The sequence below is a fragment of the Rattus norvegicus genome, chromosome 1 (assembly GCF_021556685.1).
Source record: "Rattus norvegicus strain SHRSP/BbbUtx chromosome 1, alternate assembly SHRSP_T2T, whole genome shotgun sequence".
Classification (NCBI taxonomy): Eukaryota; Metazoa; Chordata; class Mammalia; order Rodentia; family Muridae; genus Rattus; species Rattus norvegicus.
Window position 1 is genome coordinate 198,032,279 of NC_141534.1, and position 17,067 is coordinate 198,049,345.

General features: G+C 44.9%; 1 protein-coding gene across 2 annotated transcripts; it reads right to left on the reverse strand.

Annotated features, from left to right (window-relative positions):
- Positions 1-1,864: 1,864 nt before the first annotated feature.
- Nsmce4a (NSE4A component of SMC5/6 complex) lies at positions 1,865-16,681 on the reverse strand. Of its 2 annotated transcripts, none has more exons than NM_001437992.1 (11): positions 16,274-16,681; positions 15,242-15,319; positions 12,424-12,554; positions 9,712-9,863; positions 7,634-7,733; positions 6,804-6,894; positions 5,698-5,792; positions 4,427-4,475; positions 3,043-3,134; positions 2,870-2,956; positions 1,865-2,032 (listed from the first exon to the last, which is right to left on the reverse strand). In NM_001437992.1, the coding sequence occupies exons 1-10, from the start codon at positions 16,554-16,556 to the stop codon at positions 2,882-2,884; spliced, it is 1,146 nt and encodes a 381-aa protein (NP_001424921.1). In that variant the 5' UTR covers positions 16,557-16,681; the 3' UTR covers positions 1,865-2,032; positions 2,870-2,881. The 2 variants fall into 2 exon arrangements, with proteins under 2 accessions (NP_001424921.1, XP_087515938.1); XM_087659812.1 differs by having other exon boundaries at positions 1,869-2,766; positions 16,274-16,649.
- Positions 16,682-17,067: the final 386 nt, after the last annotated feature.

The window sequence follows — 17,067 nt, forward strand, 5'->3', positions numbered from 1 at the left end:
GGCAGAGCAGGGGAGACATCTCAGCAGGCGAGAGTGCTTGTTACCCAACCGACAGGACTTGAAATCAGATCCCCAGCTCTCATGTAAAGGTCAGACATGGACACACATGTCTGTAATCCCGGTACTCTCATAGCTAGATAGAAAAAAGGTGGAAATAAAATCCCCAGAAACCTTATGGGCAGTAAGTAGTTCCCAGTGCGGCAGCAAACAAAAGAAACCCTGCCTCAAAAGAGGTGGCAGGGGGCTGGGGATTTAGCTCAGTGGTAGAGCGCTTACCTAGGAAGCGCAAGGCCCTGGGTTCGGTCCCCAGCTCCGAAAAAAAGAACAAAAAAAAAAAAAAAAAAGGTGGCAGGAGAGGTCTGGGACCCAAGGTTACCCTTTAACCACTAGATGTGCACTACAGTAAGCATGGGCCCAAACACAGACCTGCACATGTGCACACACACGTATCATGTATACACACACACAAAAAAGTAAAATCTTGAAGGCGGTGTGGTAATCCCTAAGAAACTGGAAAGTGGTTTGGATAGACTAATGATACCAAATAGGTATCTGGGCAGTAGTCTGTGCTAGACAGACAAAAAGACTAGGAGGGAAGTACAGACAGGTTAAGAATGGGGACGTGGCGGGGGTGGGGTGGGGACAGAGGAGACATTATAGAATGAAAAAACATCCTGTGAAATAGGGTAAAAATGTTGGTACAAAAACTTTAAGATTTGGGAAATGGTTTTCAGTATATGTTTTTAAATGTCCCATGAGCTGACCAACAATCAGTTAACATAGATCTAGCCTCTTGAAATTTAGACACATAAAAGGTCTTGGCACTATTCCCAATATACATGCATTCTCATATAAAACTGGAGTAAAACATTATCAGAGTAAAACAGCAGGAGGGAGCCAGGGAGAAACAGACATCAAACAAGAACGTAGGCTTGAGGTACCAAGGTTCACATCAAATGCACAGACAGCACTGTCCATGGGAGCTTACTTGCAAACGAATTGGTAAAAATGACATAAAACAGACTCAGGCGATTCGGGAAAGGAGGAACAACTCTGCCAGGGTTCGCAAGCAGGCAGATTTCCAACTGACTCTTACTAAATTCTTATGTATTACTTGTGTGGGCAGATCATGGGGAGGGGGTGGGGCACGTCACAGCATACATGGGGAGGCCAGAGTTGTAGAGCGGATTCTCTCCTTCCGAGTTAATGTGGGTATGAAACACTCACTGGCTGAGCCATCTCTCCAGCCACCAAGTGCTTCCTTATTAAAGAAGACAGACTTAGCCTGAAGAAAAATCAGAGGATCTTTTTTTTTTTTTTTTTTTTTAGGAGAGAAGAATGGTGAAGGGTAACCACCAAAGTAGAAGGGATGATGGCTAGGGCAGTCTCCAGGGAGACAGGAAGAACTTGAATCCAGAGCTGAAAGAATCCTGAAGTAAGAGGGAAAGTCTTAAAGCAGAAAGCTCGGGAGAAGGAACCCAGAAACCATCAAGGGCCGACTAGAAAGCCCAAGATGAGCGGGGCAGAGGAACCTGCATCCAGATGGATGACACTTGGTGCTATGGGGCACAGTCCAGCCTGCCTTGCCAGATGATGTAACAGCTCCTTGGTGGTAAAGCACAGGCCAAGCCACATCAAACATATTTAATTAACCATTTTTAACCTATAAAAGAAGAAAATGTTTTTCATCTGGCGCAACCTATCTGTGGGCGTGGCCAGCTAACTTTACAAATAAGGAGACATAAAAAGCAGGGTATTACTTATCAGGCATTAACACCCTGCGTAAAACCTTTACTGGGACCGGACTAGGAAAAAAAGGGCCCCACTCCCCAACACACACTCCCAGAGACAATGACGACAACCATTGGTGAATATGGCAGTGGCTTTCCTTTAATCAAAGACAACCATGACAAATCCGACAACTATCAAAAGCTACATTTTACTAAAAACAAATCATCTTTAAAAACATTTAATCATACATATATACAACACATGCTGCTTTCCTTTCAGGGTTTCACTATTGCCTTCAGTTCTAAAAAGATAAAAATAAAAAACGAGGGAAGATATCTGGTTAGTGGCTGATAAACCAAAGCTCATATTATATACATAAATGCAATCTAGCGACCAGCCCCTCGTCACCAGGTAGCACCAGGTTAAACTGCTACCCTCCTCAGAGTTGGTTCCCTTTCCCTCAAGACAGTCTGACAGAGGTGTGCTCTCTTGGGACAAAAGTTTCGCTATTGAAATACACAGTTTATATAAAGTACTTTAGTAGCTCATTTAATTCTCAAAATTAAAAAAAAAAAAGATGCTACAGTGATTATCTAGTTCTTTTATAAACAGGCTTATAAAGAAAATACATGTGTAAAACAAAGTGGCACAGGTTTTAAAATCAAGGGACAAGACCAACAGATTCAAGGTCGATTCCACCCACTGCTGTGCTCAGGACAATACCACTTCATTGTCATTAAAATTTCTTCCTAGAAATGTTCCCCTTTGTAAAAAACGAAGGTTTTATTCCATAGCATAATTCATTTCCGAAATGTGCATTTATGAGCATTCCCCTTTGGGAATTCCATTCTTATCTTCCTTCTCTGCTTTGTGTCGTCACGACGCTGGGGAGGTCTCCACATCTCACTTACTTATCCTTAGTGAAATGAAACCCACAAAGAACACTCCACACTGTTCGCTCATCTACAGATCTCAACAATACCACAGTAGCCGGCCTCACACTGCCTCACAGTTACACAGTTCAGGGATGGGACACTAGAGGGAGACAAACCCCAGATGTCAGGGAAGTGAGGAAACACTAAGGTCTGCCTAATAAAATATTAATACAACTGTGTGGCTGTCTTGCAGGAAATGTTACCTCCAGCTGGCATCAGGCACTTAGTCGCTGCTGGCTCTGGCTCAGAGAGATCACAGGCTCAGAAATCTCAAAGGTCTTCACAATCTCCTGCTCAGAAACGAACATTTAGCAGTGGGTTCACAGCAAAGTCAGTCCAAGTGAGAACAGCATTGGAGCAACCTGCAGGGCCTTACCTCCCAGTCATGATAACTCAAAGCTATAATTCCTTGACTCCTAAATTGAATGTTTTGGTCAATCCCCTCACTTTCTTCATTAATCACGGGCTCTGTTTAAAAGAAAAAGTTTTCAAACATTATCAATCAGAACAGGTAGCTTGAATAGCAACTGATCATAGGACTCAAGTTGGAGCGGAGAAGATCCTTGTATGTATTCCTAGGACTTCATGTACTACAAGCACTTTAGTACAATAGCAAGTAACCCCGCTGATTTCCACATCACTCACAGTGTCTTTTTCTAAACAGTTAGCGTATCTGTGCACTAGCCACTTAGCTAAACCTTAGTCCAAGATGAAGCCGAGAGCTCGTAAGAAAGAACTACAATGGAAGTTCTTAGTTCTCCACAAGGGATTTCAGCCTGAGCGAGAGAGAGTGCGCAGGTAAGAGTGAAAGAACACGGAACCTCGGAGGAAGGCATCAGCGACCCAGACAAGTGGTGGTCAAGAAGGAAGCGACAAAAGTTACAAACATTAAAAGTTAGGGGAGTTTATCATTTTGTTAATCTTTACAACAAATGGTTTTAAACCATCCTATTTTCAGAATTTTCAGTTAATTAGGACAGATAAAATTTGTTTATATAAATTCTATTAAAATGGGAACTTATCAGGCAAGATGGCATATGCTTTTGATCCCAATACCCAGAAGACATAAGCAAGTGGATCTCTCTGAGGTCAAAGCCAGTGTGTTCTACATAGCAAGTTCTAGGCCAGCCAGGGACACATGGTGAGGCCATCTGAGTATCAGAAGTTCTTGGGTTTAAAAATCAAACAAACAAAAAAATTGTAGTGGCACAAGCCTTCCATCCCTGCACTTGGGAGACAGAGGCAGGTGGATCACTGTGAGTACCAGGTCATCTGGTCTACATAATAAGTCCTGGACAACCAGGATTATGGAGACAAGACCTGTCTCAAAACAAACAAACAACCCAAAACAAAAACACAACAAAAAAACAAAGCTTTAAATCCAGCACTAAGAATATTGAGAGTTTAAGGCCAGCCTAGACTACAAAGCAAATTTCAGGCTAGCCTCAGCCTTGGGGGGGAAAAAAAAAGAAAAAAGACCTTACATTTAGTAAAATGCATTTCATAAACTCTAATATTCTTTTGGAAAGACTTTTTAAAAAATTGTTTATTTTATGTATATGAGCACACTGTAGCTGTCTTCAGACACACCAGAAGAGGGCATCGGGTCCCATTACAGATGGTTGTGAGTCACCATGTGGTTGCTGGGAATTGAACTCAGGACCTCTGGAAGAGCAGTCAGTGCTCTTAACCACTGAGCCATCTCTCAGTCCCAACTCTAATATTTCCTAAAACTAATTTCTATAAACAATGTAACTTACCTATTATTGGCAGCCGGTCTTGGTCGAGTCTTATTCTTGCAAAACCATCCTAAAACAAAAACATGGTTTGAGGCAAACACCAAAATCTACTGCATGAAAATACTTAATCAGAAAAAAGTCTCTACTTCAGACAGCCAAAATGTACCGTAAGTCGCAGACAAGACTTCGCTCATACCGTCCTTCACAAAAAGATTACTGCTCATGTTTCTAATTGACTTTTACTAGGCAGATTCCACACGGACTTTCTTATGATTATTACTGTTATTGCTAACCTGTTCCTTGGAGGAATGGGGCAGCACTCTGGTACACTTATGGAAATCAGAGGACAACCTGTGAATTTCTCTCCCTCCACCACGTGGATCCTGTGGGGTTTTTACCCACTGTGCCAACTTACCAGTCCTCACTCCTGAGAAACTCACAGGGGCAACCATCTTATTTTTTTTTGTTTTTTGTTTTTAAAGATTTGTTTATTTATGTGAGTACACTGTTGCTGTCTTCAGACACACCAGACGAGGGCAGCAGATCTCATTACAGATGGTTGTGAGTCATCATGTGGTTGCTGGGAATTGAACTCAGGACCTCTGGAAGAGCAGTCAGTGCTCTTAACCACTGAGCCATTTCTCCAGCCACCCCCACCCCGGCTCTTGTTTCTTGAGAATAAGTTTTTTCTTGTTGTCCCACTCCCCACCCTACCCTAAGACCAGACTGGCCTGGAACTCCCAGAGATCTACTTGCCTCGGCCTCCTGAGTGCTGAGACTAAAGGCTTGTGCCATCATTGTTGGTAAGCTTATTTTTATATAGCATGAAAACTTCAGGAACTTTACCATATTGTAATCATTTCATATTCAAGCTTTACCATTATACTTAGAACTAAAAGTATTTCAATTTTTGGGGAATATGGGACTATCTGCATAGATAGAATGAGGTATCTTGGAATTGGGCCCTAATTCAAACCTAATTTAAACACTGCCAGAACTAACTTTATACTCTATTTTAACAGGCCTGCTTCAGTAGCTGTGAATTACAGATTGGTAATGCTTATCTTATGATTTTTTTTTTCCCCCTTCGGAGCTGGGGACCAAACCCAGGCCTCTACCACTGAGCTAAATCCCCAACCCTTATCTTATGATTTTTAAAAACTAAAAGCAACCCATAAATTTTAGTTTACCTAACACACCAATTAATATTCTGCTATAATGGACAAAAACCTCTACCAGCTGATTATCATTTTAAAAGCATATATAAGATGTTAGAGAATCCAAAACCTTACCCGTATGATGAAGGAAACATGAAAGATGTTTTCCACTGTACGTGGGAAAGAATGTGGATCAACCACAAAATCAAAGAACGACATCGGAGTGTCAGCTGTAGAAAAAAAGAAAAAGACAATCTTCAACACAAAAAAATTATGTTTCCCAACAAGGTCTATGCCCTGACATTCAACAGAGACAAAAAAGAACACACAGGCCTCTTGCTGTGGGGAGTGAACGATTCTGAAGGTCAGTTTGGCATTTCTATTAAAAGACGGATAACTGACTTGGCAGCCATCCACAGAGCCATCCTCAGAAATAGTGGCTCAAACAAAGATCCCACTTCTGCAGTTTGTACGACAGGAAAATGCAACAAAGAACCTTTCCAGTGATAAGGGTTATTAACTATATGTATGGTACAGCCATACCATGGGAAATCCCGAGGATAAGGGCAAGTTGTGCGATGTCAAGCAACATCTACAGGGAAAAGCCACACCGCAGAAAGTGTGCATCACGATTAGCTTGGAGAAGAGTGAAAGTACCCCTCCCCAAACGACATGTATATATGCACGAAATAAATAGAAAACACTGCTAAAACAGACACCCGTTTGACAAGTGCACAACATGAGGAACAGAAGGGAAGTAGATACTTTTATGGGGGCTGGGGACATGCCTCCAAGGTTAAGAAAACAGGCACCAGGCTTGTATGTCGTACACACACATACAGGCAAGCAAAACACCCATCCGCATAAAATAATTCCTTAAAAAAAAAATAGTGACCTAAAACACTCTTTAAGTTACTTTATCAACATCACACGAGGTATTAAGGAGGAAAAGCTTCATAAAACGTTTAACGAAGAAATAAAGTGAGACGGGTGTTGTGTCTTTTGCCTGTAATTCCTCCACTCGGGAGGCTAAGGCAGGCAGATTCCCCTGAGCTTGAGGCAGTCTAAACTACTGCGTTCCAGCCTGAGCAATAACTACTCTAAAAAAGAAAAACAGGAAAGAATCACAATAACTCAAGTATATGCAACTGAGAATGCCTTTTAAATACAACAACCTTGTGGAAAGTGATGTGCCCGATAAACACCAGTGGCAGCGGCTTTGAATTTGGCGCCATACTTACGGTCCTCTCGAAAGTATGTCTGCAACAATCCCAAGATCCTCTCCACTTCCTTCTCGGTGGCTTCTTGATGAGATTCCTCCATGCATTTCAACTGGGAAAGAAATCACCAACAGGCTCACGCACCTGCCACACGGCAGCTAACGCGCTTTCCTTCTCTTTTGCACATTCAAACCTCAGAGTTTTTGGTTGGGCTTGCTAGCTTTTAAACTCACATGTCTTAAAGTTTACAGTGCAAAACAAAAGTTTTCTCCTTTCAGTAATATCCTTATAGTCTTAGTAGACGGGCAACGGCACCATACGGCCAGCTCGACTGTGTTGAGATTAAACAAAGTCACAACCAATGGTTTAGGACGGTAGTTCTTGTGATCTTGCCCCACAATACTGGAGACATTTTTGGTTATAGCTGGTGTGGTGCTATTAGTATCTAGTGAGTAGAGACAAGAATTCTAAACATCTTAACAATACCCCGGACAGTTCCCTCACAGTAGGAATCCACCAGCCCTAAGGGCTGACAGTGTTACGGTTGAGAAACCCTGATTTGGGTGAACTGATTAAAACTATACAAATAAGTGAAAGTGGACAATCCAACACAATGTTAAGAGACACTGGAAATGAAATACTTGAATGACAAGAACCTGACTCTAGACAGTAACTCTTAGATAATTAAGACTTTTTTTTTTTAAAGGAGTCAGGTTGTTACTATGCAGCTCCAGCTGGCCTGGCCTAGAACTAGGTAGGCAATCAAAGCTGGGCCCCAAGCTCTACCAATTCCCAACCTCACATATATTACGTACAGGTTAATCTAAAATAACAAGATTTGGAGAACGGACCTGAGCAGGCATTGCCCGCTGCTCTTCGATCATGCGAGGCTGTCTTGGGCGATCAGTTCGTGGCTTTGGCACAGGGAATTCTCCATGTATCGAACCCAACCTAGTGGAAAATATAGGCTTTCATGTCTAATTCCTTTTATAAACGAAGCCCTTGCACTGACCAAAAGCGGTTGATGCAGTCAAACCCAGAGCAGGCATTAGTGACAGAGATTCAGGTTGGCACATCTTGTCTGCCCCATTTGTTTCTGCGAGAACTTGAGTTTGTCACAATCAGATGCCCTCTGACACTTTCCCGGTGCTCTGGACCGCAGTAAGCCGCTGGATGTATTTGTGGAATCCCCCCAACTAGCCTCTTACCATTCACGGAAAGGCAAGTTTCGTTTTGGTTTTTCAAGACAAGAGTTTCTCGGTGCAGAGTTAGCTGGCTGTCCGGGAACTCTCTTTGTAGACTAGGCTGGCCTTGAACTTAAGAGTTCTGCCTACCTCTGCCCCCTAAGCAGTGGGATTAAAGGTGTGAGCCACCACATCCTGTTAGAGCCAACTGTGCTCAGAAAGATGAACACAGGTCTAGATATGCTGGGGTAGCAGGGATAGCAGGGTAAGCAGGGTAATGGCTCATAGCTGAGGAATACAGAAGACACTCAGCATAACAATGGCATTCTCTTAAGACTTTATCCTCCCCCAAGAAAACCAGCAAACAACAATAAAAACTAATCCTAACACAACCTTCAGCTGTAGTAATGCATGTACAGTTCAAGGTCCCTAGAATCTAGTCCCATCTGCTGGGTAAACTTGAGATGAACATATATAATACAAATGGAGCGAGGTGAACTTGCACACTACCTCAGTGTGACAGCTCCTATTCTAGAGAGCCTTTTGGCAGGAACAGCTACTCAAACACAGACAAGATCCAGCTGGGAAAGCTGATCATTTGCTGATGTTCCCTAGGGAAAACTTACTGGAGGCATCCAGGTGAGGACCAACAGGTGAGAAAAGCTCACCAGAAAGATGAGGGGATGTACACCAGGGGGCCAGGCAACTCAAGGATGGGGGCAGAGTTGTGAACAATTCATATAGCTAGAAACTGGACCGGATGATGCCAAAGGGGAAGGCTTTCCCTTTAGATGCCAGGACTTAAGATTGGCACTGAACAAAAACAGACTTGAATCTTATCGCACAATTAAAAGGTGTGGTCTTTAGTGTTTATACAATAGCTCTGGGCATCTCAGTTGCCAGAGGTATGGTACAGATACCTGGGCCAGGACCTAGCCCGGCTACCACCCAAACTCCACAAGTTGTTCTAATATAGACTCTACCAATCTCAGGCCTAAAGGAATTAAGAGACCAGTATCCTGGAGCTGTGGGGAAAAGGGACTAGACCACTGTGGACAGCTTCCCCAGGATCTACTGGGAAGACGGGCTGCACACTTGAAGGCTGTCTTTTTTTTTTTTTTTTTTTGGTTCTTTTTTTTTTCGGAGCTGGGGACCGAACCCAGGGCCTTGCGCTTCCTAGGCAAGCGCTCTACCACTGAGCTAAATCCCCAGCCCCACTTGAAGGCTGTCTTAAAACAACCAGCAGGAGTCATCCTTGGTTTGTCACAGTGCTAGATTAGCCACTTCCCGTGTTAAGTGGAGACAGTGAGCTGGTTAAACACTCAAATACGGTGCATGATATGCAAAAGGAGGCTCTAATAAATAGTAAACTGCCACAAACTGAAGATACTCCCAGTAGGAGCCTTCAATCTCCCACATGATAAAGATTTCAGATATCATAAACAGACTCAGAAACACACTACAGACCCCCAAATCTCTGACTTCGAAAGCAAACTGGCCAAGAGAGCATCTAGGCAAGGTCCTGCCTGCCCCGTGACATTTCCTACTAAGGGAAGGCAGAGACCCACTGACCTCAGTCACATTTATGGGTTCCTGTTCAAGCCTGGGGAGTCTCTGATCAATGGCTTCATGACTGTGACTTCCTCACTACTTAAAAATCTTTGTCGCTACATGAAGAAATAATTTAAGGTTTACAAATTATGATTATGGCTGGTCTGTTGTTAGATTTTTGAAAACGATCTTACAGGAAGTGGAATGTATGGGTTTTATTAAAGGTGTTTTCTGCTGTTTTGCCTGATATTTTCCAGGAGTCATAGACAATTAATTCAATATCAGTTCTGTCTTCGTCACGGATGAATTCTTCAGCTTCTAGCGGATTTACACCCATATGTGTCAGCTACCAAAAAAAAAAAAAAAAAAGAAAGAAAAAAGTTAAAACCATAGGCAAGCATTCTCCAAAGTCAATAAAGAGGCCAGAGAGACTCGACTTCTTATTGCAAAGATAATCTTACCTATAGATCCCTATTCAAAAGTACCTTCCGTTGTGAGAAAATATTCCTCAATATACTGGAAACTTTTTGCGACACAGTGAGATGATTTGGCTTAGCCAGTTCCTAACCGAAGCGATTTTGCCCCTAAAGGATGTTTTGGCACTAGAAAACATGTCTGTCAGTCAACAACCGACATGCTGTGACACCTGCTAGGTAGAGGCCAGGGAAACTGTCCATAGTGCACAGTATTAGCATTCAAAATAGAGAGATACCCAGCCCAAATGTCATGTGTGCTAAGGCAGAGAAGCCCTGTTCCTTCCCACTCCAGCCTAAGGGGCTTGAGAATGGCAGGCACTGAGCTCCTAGAGACCTACTCGGTTACGGGCAGCCCCGTCAGGAGCAAAACCATACTAGCAGGAAGATCCCAAACCCAGCGCTCCAGTACAGAGCCAGAAGTTTAGCTGACTCTCAGATCCCAGTGACTGGCCAGTTTCCTAAAAAGGGGCCTCGGCATATCCAAAGCAGTGACACACAAGAAGAAACTCTTAACAGTGTCTCTTCCTGAGGAGACCTGGCAATAAGCCAAACAATTCTCTCGTCTCCATTTTACAGAAGTGTATTATTACAGTCAGGTATAGTGCGTATTCTATTACATTAGTTTCTTAAGAAAGAACACATTTATTCTATCAGGCGGTAATATGCCTAAAGTTCTTAAGGTATAAACAAGTATGTATAAACAACAATTAGAAAACCTTCAGTGCAACCAGACCTTGAAGGGGGAAGGGAAGCTGCGAGAGCCCCGATCGAGCAGGGTAGCCATTGGTTCTCCTCCACTCTTGCCGTCCAGTCCAGAGGGCCTCATTATGTGCCCTGGCTGAAACTAACTGTGAGGCTGGCTGGAACGCAGAGACCTGCCTGCCTCTGCCACCACAGTGCTGGGATTAATGGCGTGAGCCACACACCCACCCTTCTCCTTTATGGTCCGTTGTTGTGTTATACTTGGGAAAGTGTCCCCCAACCAGACTCCAGAAAGCTACTTCATGCCTTAAGACTTTAACCTACTGCGATGTTATTTAAAGGTTAAAGCATGATTAACTTTTATTTTAAAAGCACCTAGCATGTGTCTACCAGTCAACATTTCCAAAATATACTGTACTTCACAAGACTTAGTTTAAGAAGACAGTAAAACTTTAAAAAGAACAAATTGCAAATAATCGTGTTCTCATTATTTTAAGAAGTCATCACTTTATCTGGTCCGACCTCACAAATGCTGCTATTTTTCCAACATTGGATATTAAATCAAGGGCCTTATACGTGCTAGGCAAGTGCTCTACCAAGCTACGCCTTCACACCCCCTTTTCTGCAATTGTTGAGAGGATCTCTTCATATAACCCAGCCTTGCAATCCCCCTGCCTCGGTTCCCGAGTAGCTGAGATGGCGTTATGTCCTAGCACACACAGTTTAATCCATTCTAATAACCTTTTAAACATAAAAGCATTGTCAAAATTCAGTGTCCGGCTGGGTGTGGTGGGCAGTGGAAATTCCTTTAATCCCAGCGCTCAGAAGGCAGAGGCAGGGACATCTGAGTCCCAGGTCTGTGTGGTCTACATAGTGAGTTCCAGGACATCCAGGACTACAAAGACCAAAAACATAAAAAGTGATTCTATTCTTGGATGCATGCATCAAAAAAGTTTTAAAACTTCAGGTACCAATTATTCACACTTGTTAAGAGGCAGAGGTGGGTAAATTAAAAACTAAATTCAATATAAAACTGCCAATCCTATTTGTATGGTTCTAAAAATTTTCAAAGACATAATATGCCCATATAACAAGGTTTAACTCATTTATAGTTGACCTCTACCCTGAGCTACTCCTAACCCCCACCCCCACAGTATGAGCTCTGGTCCAGCCCAGGTCATATGTCCTAGAATGATCTAGAACATTTTAGGAAGTAACCCAGGAAATGGCTATTAAACAACCAGAACATCCAGTCTTACAGGAGAACACTAAGAGTTTCAAACTGCTCAAAGCTCCCACCCTAAAGTCCAGCACTCAGAGAGCAGAGGCAGGCAGCTCACTATGAGTTCCATAGAGATGTTTAATCTGTTCATTTCCTAAGATCTCCATAAACTACTCTAAGACCAAAAGAATAAGAAGAAACCATCTGCAAACTCATATAGGCAAGTAAAGAATTATATAGTAAGAAATTTTAGGGGCTGGAGAGATGGCTCAGAGGTTAAGAGCACTGACTGCTCTTTCAGAGGTCCTGAGTTCAAATCCCAGCAACCACATGGTGGCTCACAACCATCTGTAATGAGATCTGATGCCCTCTTCTGGTGTGTATGAAGGAACAACAGTGTACTTATATATAAGAAAGAAAGAAAGAGAGAGAGAAAGAAAGAAAGAAAGAAAGAAAGAGTTAGTTTAAAGAAGAATTTAATTAAAATTCTGTAGCTTTGAACTTACTAGAGTTTCAACATATCTTAACATATCAAATGAGCTCAGGTCAGAACGAAGCTGTTTGGCTTTCTCTTTGCCCAAATCTGAAGCCAGAACAAGAAACTGGGCATCTAGGACTGCTTCTCTTGCTCGTGACACTGCAAAACAAAAAATACATGTTAAGAAACCCACATAATCCACCAGTACTCCCCCAAATTTCCGAGTACCTATTAGGATCTTCCCACTAAGTCAAAATACTCAAGAGGCTGGAAATGGACCCGTGGACTTCTAAAGCTGGTTCCCTCCCAGCACACCAACGCCTCAAGCACAGCTGAGCAGTCTCAGAGTGCACTCAGAGCTCGCTCTCTAGCTTACACACTCCTGGTCACTGAACCAGAATCTTGGGATTTTTTTTCTTTCAGAATTATTTATTTTATGTGTATGAGTGTTTTCCCGCATGTATGTACACACGGCATGTGTGAACCTGAAGCCAGTGGAGATCAGAAGAGGTCAACATGTCCCCTGGAACGAGAGTTATAGATGATTATGGACAGACATGTGGGTGCTGGGAATCAAACCCATGTCTTCTGCAAGAGCAAGAGGTGCTTTTAACTGCTGAATCATCTCTCCAGCCCCAACTGAACCATAGTCTCTTAATAACCCCAGGATAACAAAGACTTGTGCGGTGCACAACACTGTCTCTCTGATCCCACAGTCTATCCCACAGTCTAAGCGCCATCCTCACCTGAGCTGATGTAACTCCCAGGGAATGGCCACTACATGTAGGGAGAGATAACATAAAGTCTGTAGAGGAAGGGTCCGACTGAAGGACAGGCCTGAGCTATGGGGGCTGGGACACAGAGGATCTGCAATAGTAGTCTAGGAAGACTCTGATGTAAGGCAGGCCAGACATGCCCTGACAAATTCAAATGCCCGTGCCCAGCATGCCCCATTTACGTCCATTGGTTTCCTGAAGAATCCGCACAAAAATAGAAAACACACAGCTAGGGAATTCGTTGACTCTGGCTTTTGTTCTTCTCCATCATTTCTCTTTACAGAAGGAAGGATTTTAATCATTTCCAGAGTCACTGCAGAAGTGACAGAGAAAGGGAAACTAGATGCTGGTTGCTGGGCTCTCATCTAACCACTCCTCACCCCCTTCCCCTCCCCTCCCCTCCCCCAACCAACAGCCCCATGGGCTACTGCAAGAAAAGCGCAGATCTGTCTGGATGAGAGCAAGTTCCCTATAGAATTTCAACAGGTGTAACAGCCATGGTCGCCAAGCAGGGAGACTCTTGAGGGCCCATTTGAGTGAATAATTTTGTCTTCTACTTTAAACGTGGGCAGTAGCCGAGGGAGGTGACGTGGAAGAAGTCGGTTAGATGTAAGGTTGATAGTAAGGGAGTAAATGAGCCAATCACAAGTGAGTCCGAGTGCGGGTCCAGGCTACAACGGAAGAAAAAGCTTGACAGTGGAAAAAGGGATCTGCTGCGGGTGGAAGAGGAACCCCAGCCCCTTCAAGTTCTGAAGGTGATTTAGTGTATGTTCTAGACCAAGAAGGTGAGCTGTAAGGAGGCCCTGGCCAGAGCAGGAAAGACAGGACACTAAACGCTGTGACAACGCCAACAACCAGGCATCCTAGATAACCAGAAGCAAACTGCCGGCAAGAACATGAAGAACTGTGGTTAGCAGGGAACAGGCCAACCCTGGCTTCTTCTCTCCTTATCACTGCAGTCGCCCATTTCTTTTCCCAAAGCAGTGAGAGAGGCCTGAAGAGAGCATGGTCTATGTAGCTGTCCTGGGACTCGCCTCAGGGGTATACCCACCTTTGTCATTGGATACTAGCCAAAGCCGTTGCCATTGCAACCAATGGCTGCTGCTTTTAATTCAGACTAAAATTGTGGTTTTTAAACCCCCACGATTATGGGGCTGGGGAGGAGGTCCAGCTCTTCCCCAGACCCTCTGGGTTGGGTTCCCAAGACCCTTGTCAGACAATTCACAACCTCCTTGTAACTCCAGCTCCGGGAAGAATCCGATAGCCTCTTCTGGTCACCACAGTTACTGTACACATGCTCACAATCCCGCCTATACACACAGCTTCAAACGCATAAAAACCTCCCCAGAGCCAGATTTCAATAGGTGTGCCTGTAGATAAGGCCACCGTCACTAGGTTATAGGTGGACCAACAGCTAAAGGAGGGGAGACCAGGACAGGAAGAGTAAGAGGATCTCTGAGGATCTAGCTGCATTCTTCTCTTCTTCATCTATCTGGTTAATGGAACATACAAGTGAAGCTCTCAAATTCCAGCCAGCAAGAGAATCTCAGGAAGAGGCTTTCTTTCTTTCTTTTTTTTTTTTTTTTTTTGTCTTTGAGATAGGGTTTCTCTATGTAGCTAGCTGTAGACGCACAGGAACTGGCACTGTAGACCAGGCTGGCCTTGAACTCAGAGATCCACCTGCCTCTTCCTCCCCAGTGCTGGGATTAAAGATATGTGCCACCACTGCTCAGCTCATGGAAGAGGCTTCTTTTTTTTTTTTTTTTTTTTCCCTTTTTTTTTCCGGAGCTGGGGACCGAACCCAGGTAGGGCCTTGCGCTTGCTAGGCAGGCGCTCTACCACTGAGCTAAATCCCCAACCGAAGAGGCTTCTTAAAACAGATTGTACTACTCCTCCCTGCCTCCCAGGAACCCTTGAAGAACCCTAAAGTATATGCTGGGCCAAATGGTAAGTGCACAGTGAGAGTAGTATTGTTGCTACAATGAAAAAGGCACTGGGTCTGTTGAGTGCCCGAGTAAATGGGAATCGTGTAATGACAACAATCTACGGATTTAAAAATCATGAAATTACCTTCATTAAACAGAGTGTTGGCTTCTTCGAGGACCTCTGTTAGTTTGTCACCAGCATTCAGTATGTCCTCCCGGTTTTCTATTTAAAAGAACACAAACTTAGGGGACCGTGCACATCCTTCGCTAATAAGTAGCCGCTTACAGTCCCGCTCCTACTTCCTGGGTAATGATTAGAATGTCTTAATCTCTTTAACAGAAAGAGGCTTTATCTTTTACAGAAAGAGGCTTTAATGCTACTGTTTCAAGCGGCTTTTGTGTGTGCAAAAGGCCTGGGGACAACCCTAGATGTAGTTCCCTCAGCGTACCATTATCTTTGCCTTTTGAGACAGGGTCTCACTAACCTGGAACTAGCCAAGAAGGCTGGGTGGGCTGGCCAGAGGGACCCATGGACTCTGCTTCCCCACAGCTGAGGATGCACGTTTGCACCACTATTCTTAGGGGACACTTTAGGGGGCTCCTGGGGATCTAACTAAGGTTATTATGGTTTGCCGAGACTCAGTCATCTCCCCAGACCCCAAAACTTGATCTCTTGACAGTTAACACTGGCTTCCCGTATGTAATCTTACTCCAAAGGGATGACTCTTCTGCGCCCCAATACAAGGGCTCGATTAAGAAGTGATTGTCAACTTCTCAAGGCCCACCTGAAGAGCCACACAACAAACGCTTGGGCCTACTCAGCATCTCTGATTCAGTGCATCTGAGCTGGGCGGGGAAATGTGCATCTTAGCAATTCCAACCTCAGGGGCCCACAAGGAGCAAGCTAGGTTGAACAAAAAGCACCTGGTGTTATTTGCTTGCCTTCCCTACTGGCTGGCTGAGCTCAAGCAAGTCATCATCAGGTCTGATCTCCCGCTTTTCCAGCCAGCAACAGAGCTTGGCGGCGCCCAACGCCAAGGTCGCCTAGGGTGCACTTAATAAACAAGCGAAGGCGCGCCGCCGCGAGCCCGCGCAGACCGGCCAGCGCCCGCACCTTCGCGGCCCTCCCCAGCCACGGAACGCCGCTGGCCCGCGCAGCCCCAAAGCGCCACCTTACGTTGGACGGAGTTGATGAGAGCGCGGTACTGATGGCGGATCTGGCGGCACAGGCCCTGGTCGTACTCGGCCTCCAAGCAGGCCGGGTCCATCAGCTCGTCGCCTGAATCAGACGGCTCGGTGTCCTCCAAGCTCGGGCGCTCCGCTGCCTCCCTGCGCTCCGGCGCAGCGCCGCGGCGGGCCAGCGGGGACCGCGAGCGGGAACGGGAACGGGTGCGATCCCGGTGCGGGTCGCGGCCCCGGCCCCGGCCCTCAGACCGGCGGCCGCTGCTGTCCCCAGACATCGCGCCAATTCGCCTTGCAACTTCGGAGCGGCGGAAGTTCGCGCCAGAAACTGAAACCCCCGGCTGGGCTCGAGCGCCGGCTCCAGGCGCAACGCAGCTCCCCGGCTGGCGCGCGAGAGCACAGCGACGCCTGTGGCCTGGAGGTCGGCGGCGGGGTTGGCTGTGTATGAGCCTGGCACTGGCTTACTCCACACTGCAAGCAAGAGACGTTGGACTTTGGATCTCTGGTCCTAATGCCCACCCCCACTTAGCCATACATCTTCCCATTGTCTCGTTGGATCCTCTGGCCTTGGGGAGGACACGGCAAACAAAACAGAGTTCCTTGGCTGTATCATAATAAACAGTTAAGCATCCTAGATATCTGCACCACTGCGGCATGTTCACAGCTGATTCACTAACTACAAATACCCTATAACAGATCTGAGAAAGATAATTATATGCAATATGGTTTCAAAGATACATGTATACTTTTCATTCCATGTGCTTGTGTGTGTGCGTGCTCTGTGCAAAG

Excerpts from the sequence above, each read along its gene's own strand:
- Nsmce4a (NM_001437992.1), bottom strand. The coding sequence starts at position 16,556 with ATGTCTGGGGACAGCAGCGGCCGCCGGTCTGAGGGCCGGGGCCGGGGC. Across the intron at positions 7,734-9,711 it reads ACCCATACATTCCACTTCCT|GTTGGGTTCGATACATGGAG; the intron begins GTAAGATCGTTT and ends ATTTTCCACTAG. Across the intron at positions 2,957-3,042 it reads TGAGTTATCATGACTGGGAG|GAGATTGTGAAGACCTTTGA; the intron begins GTAAGGCCCTGC and ends GTTTCTGAGCAG.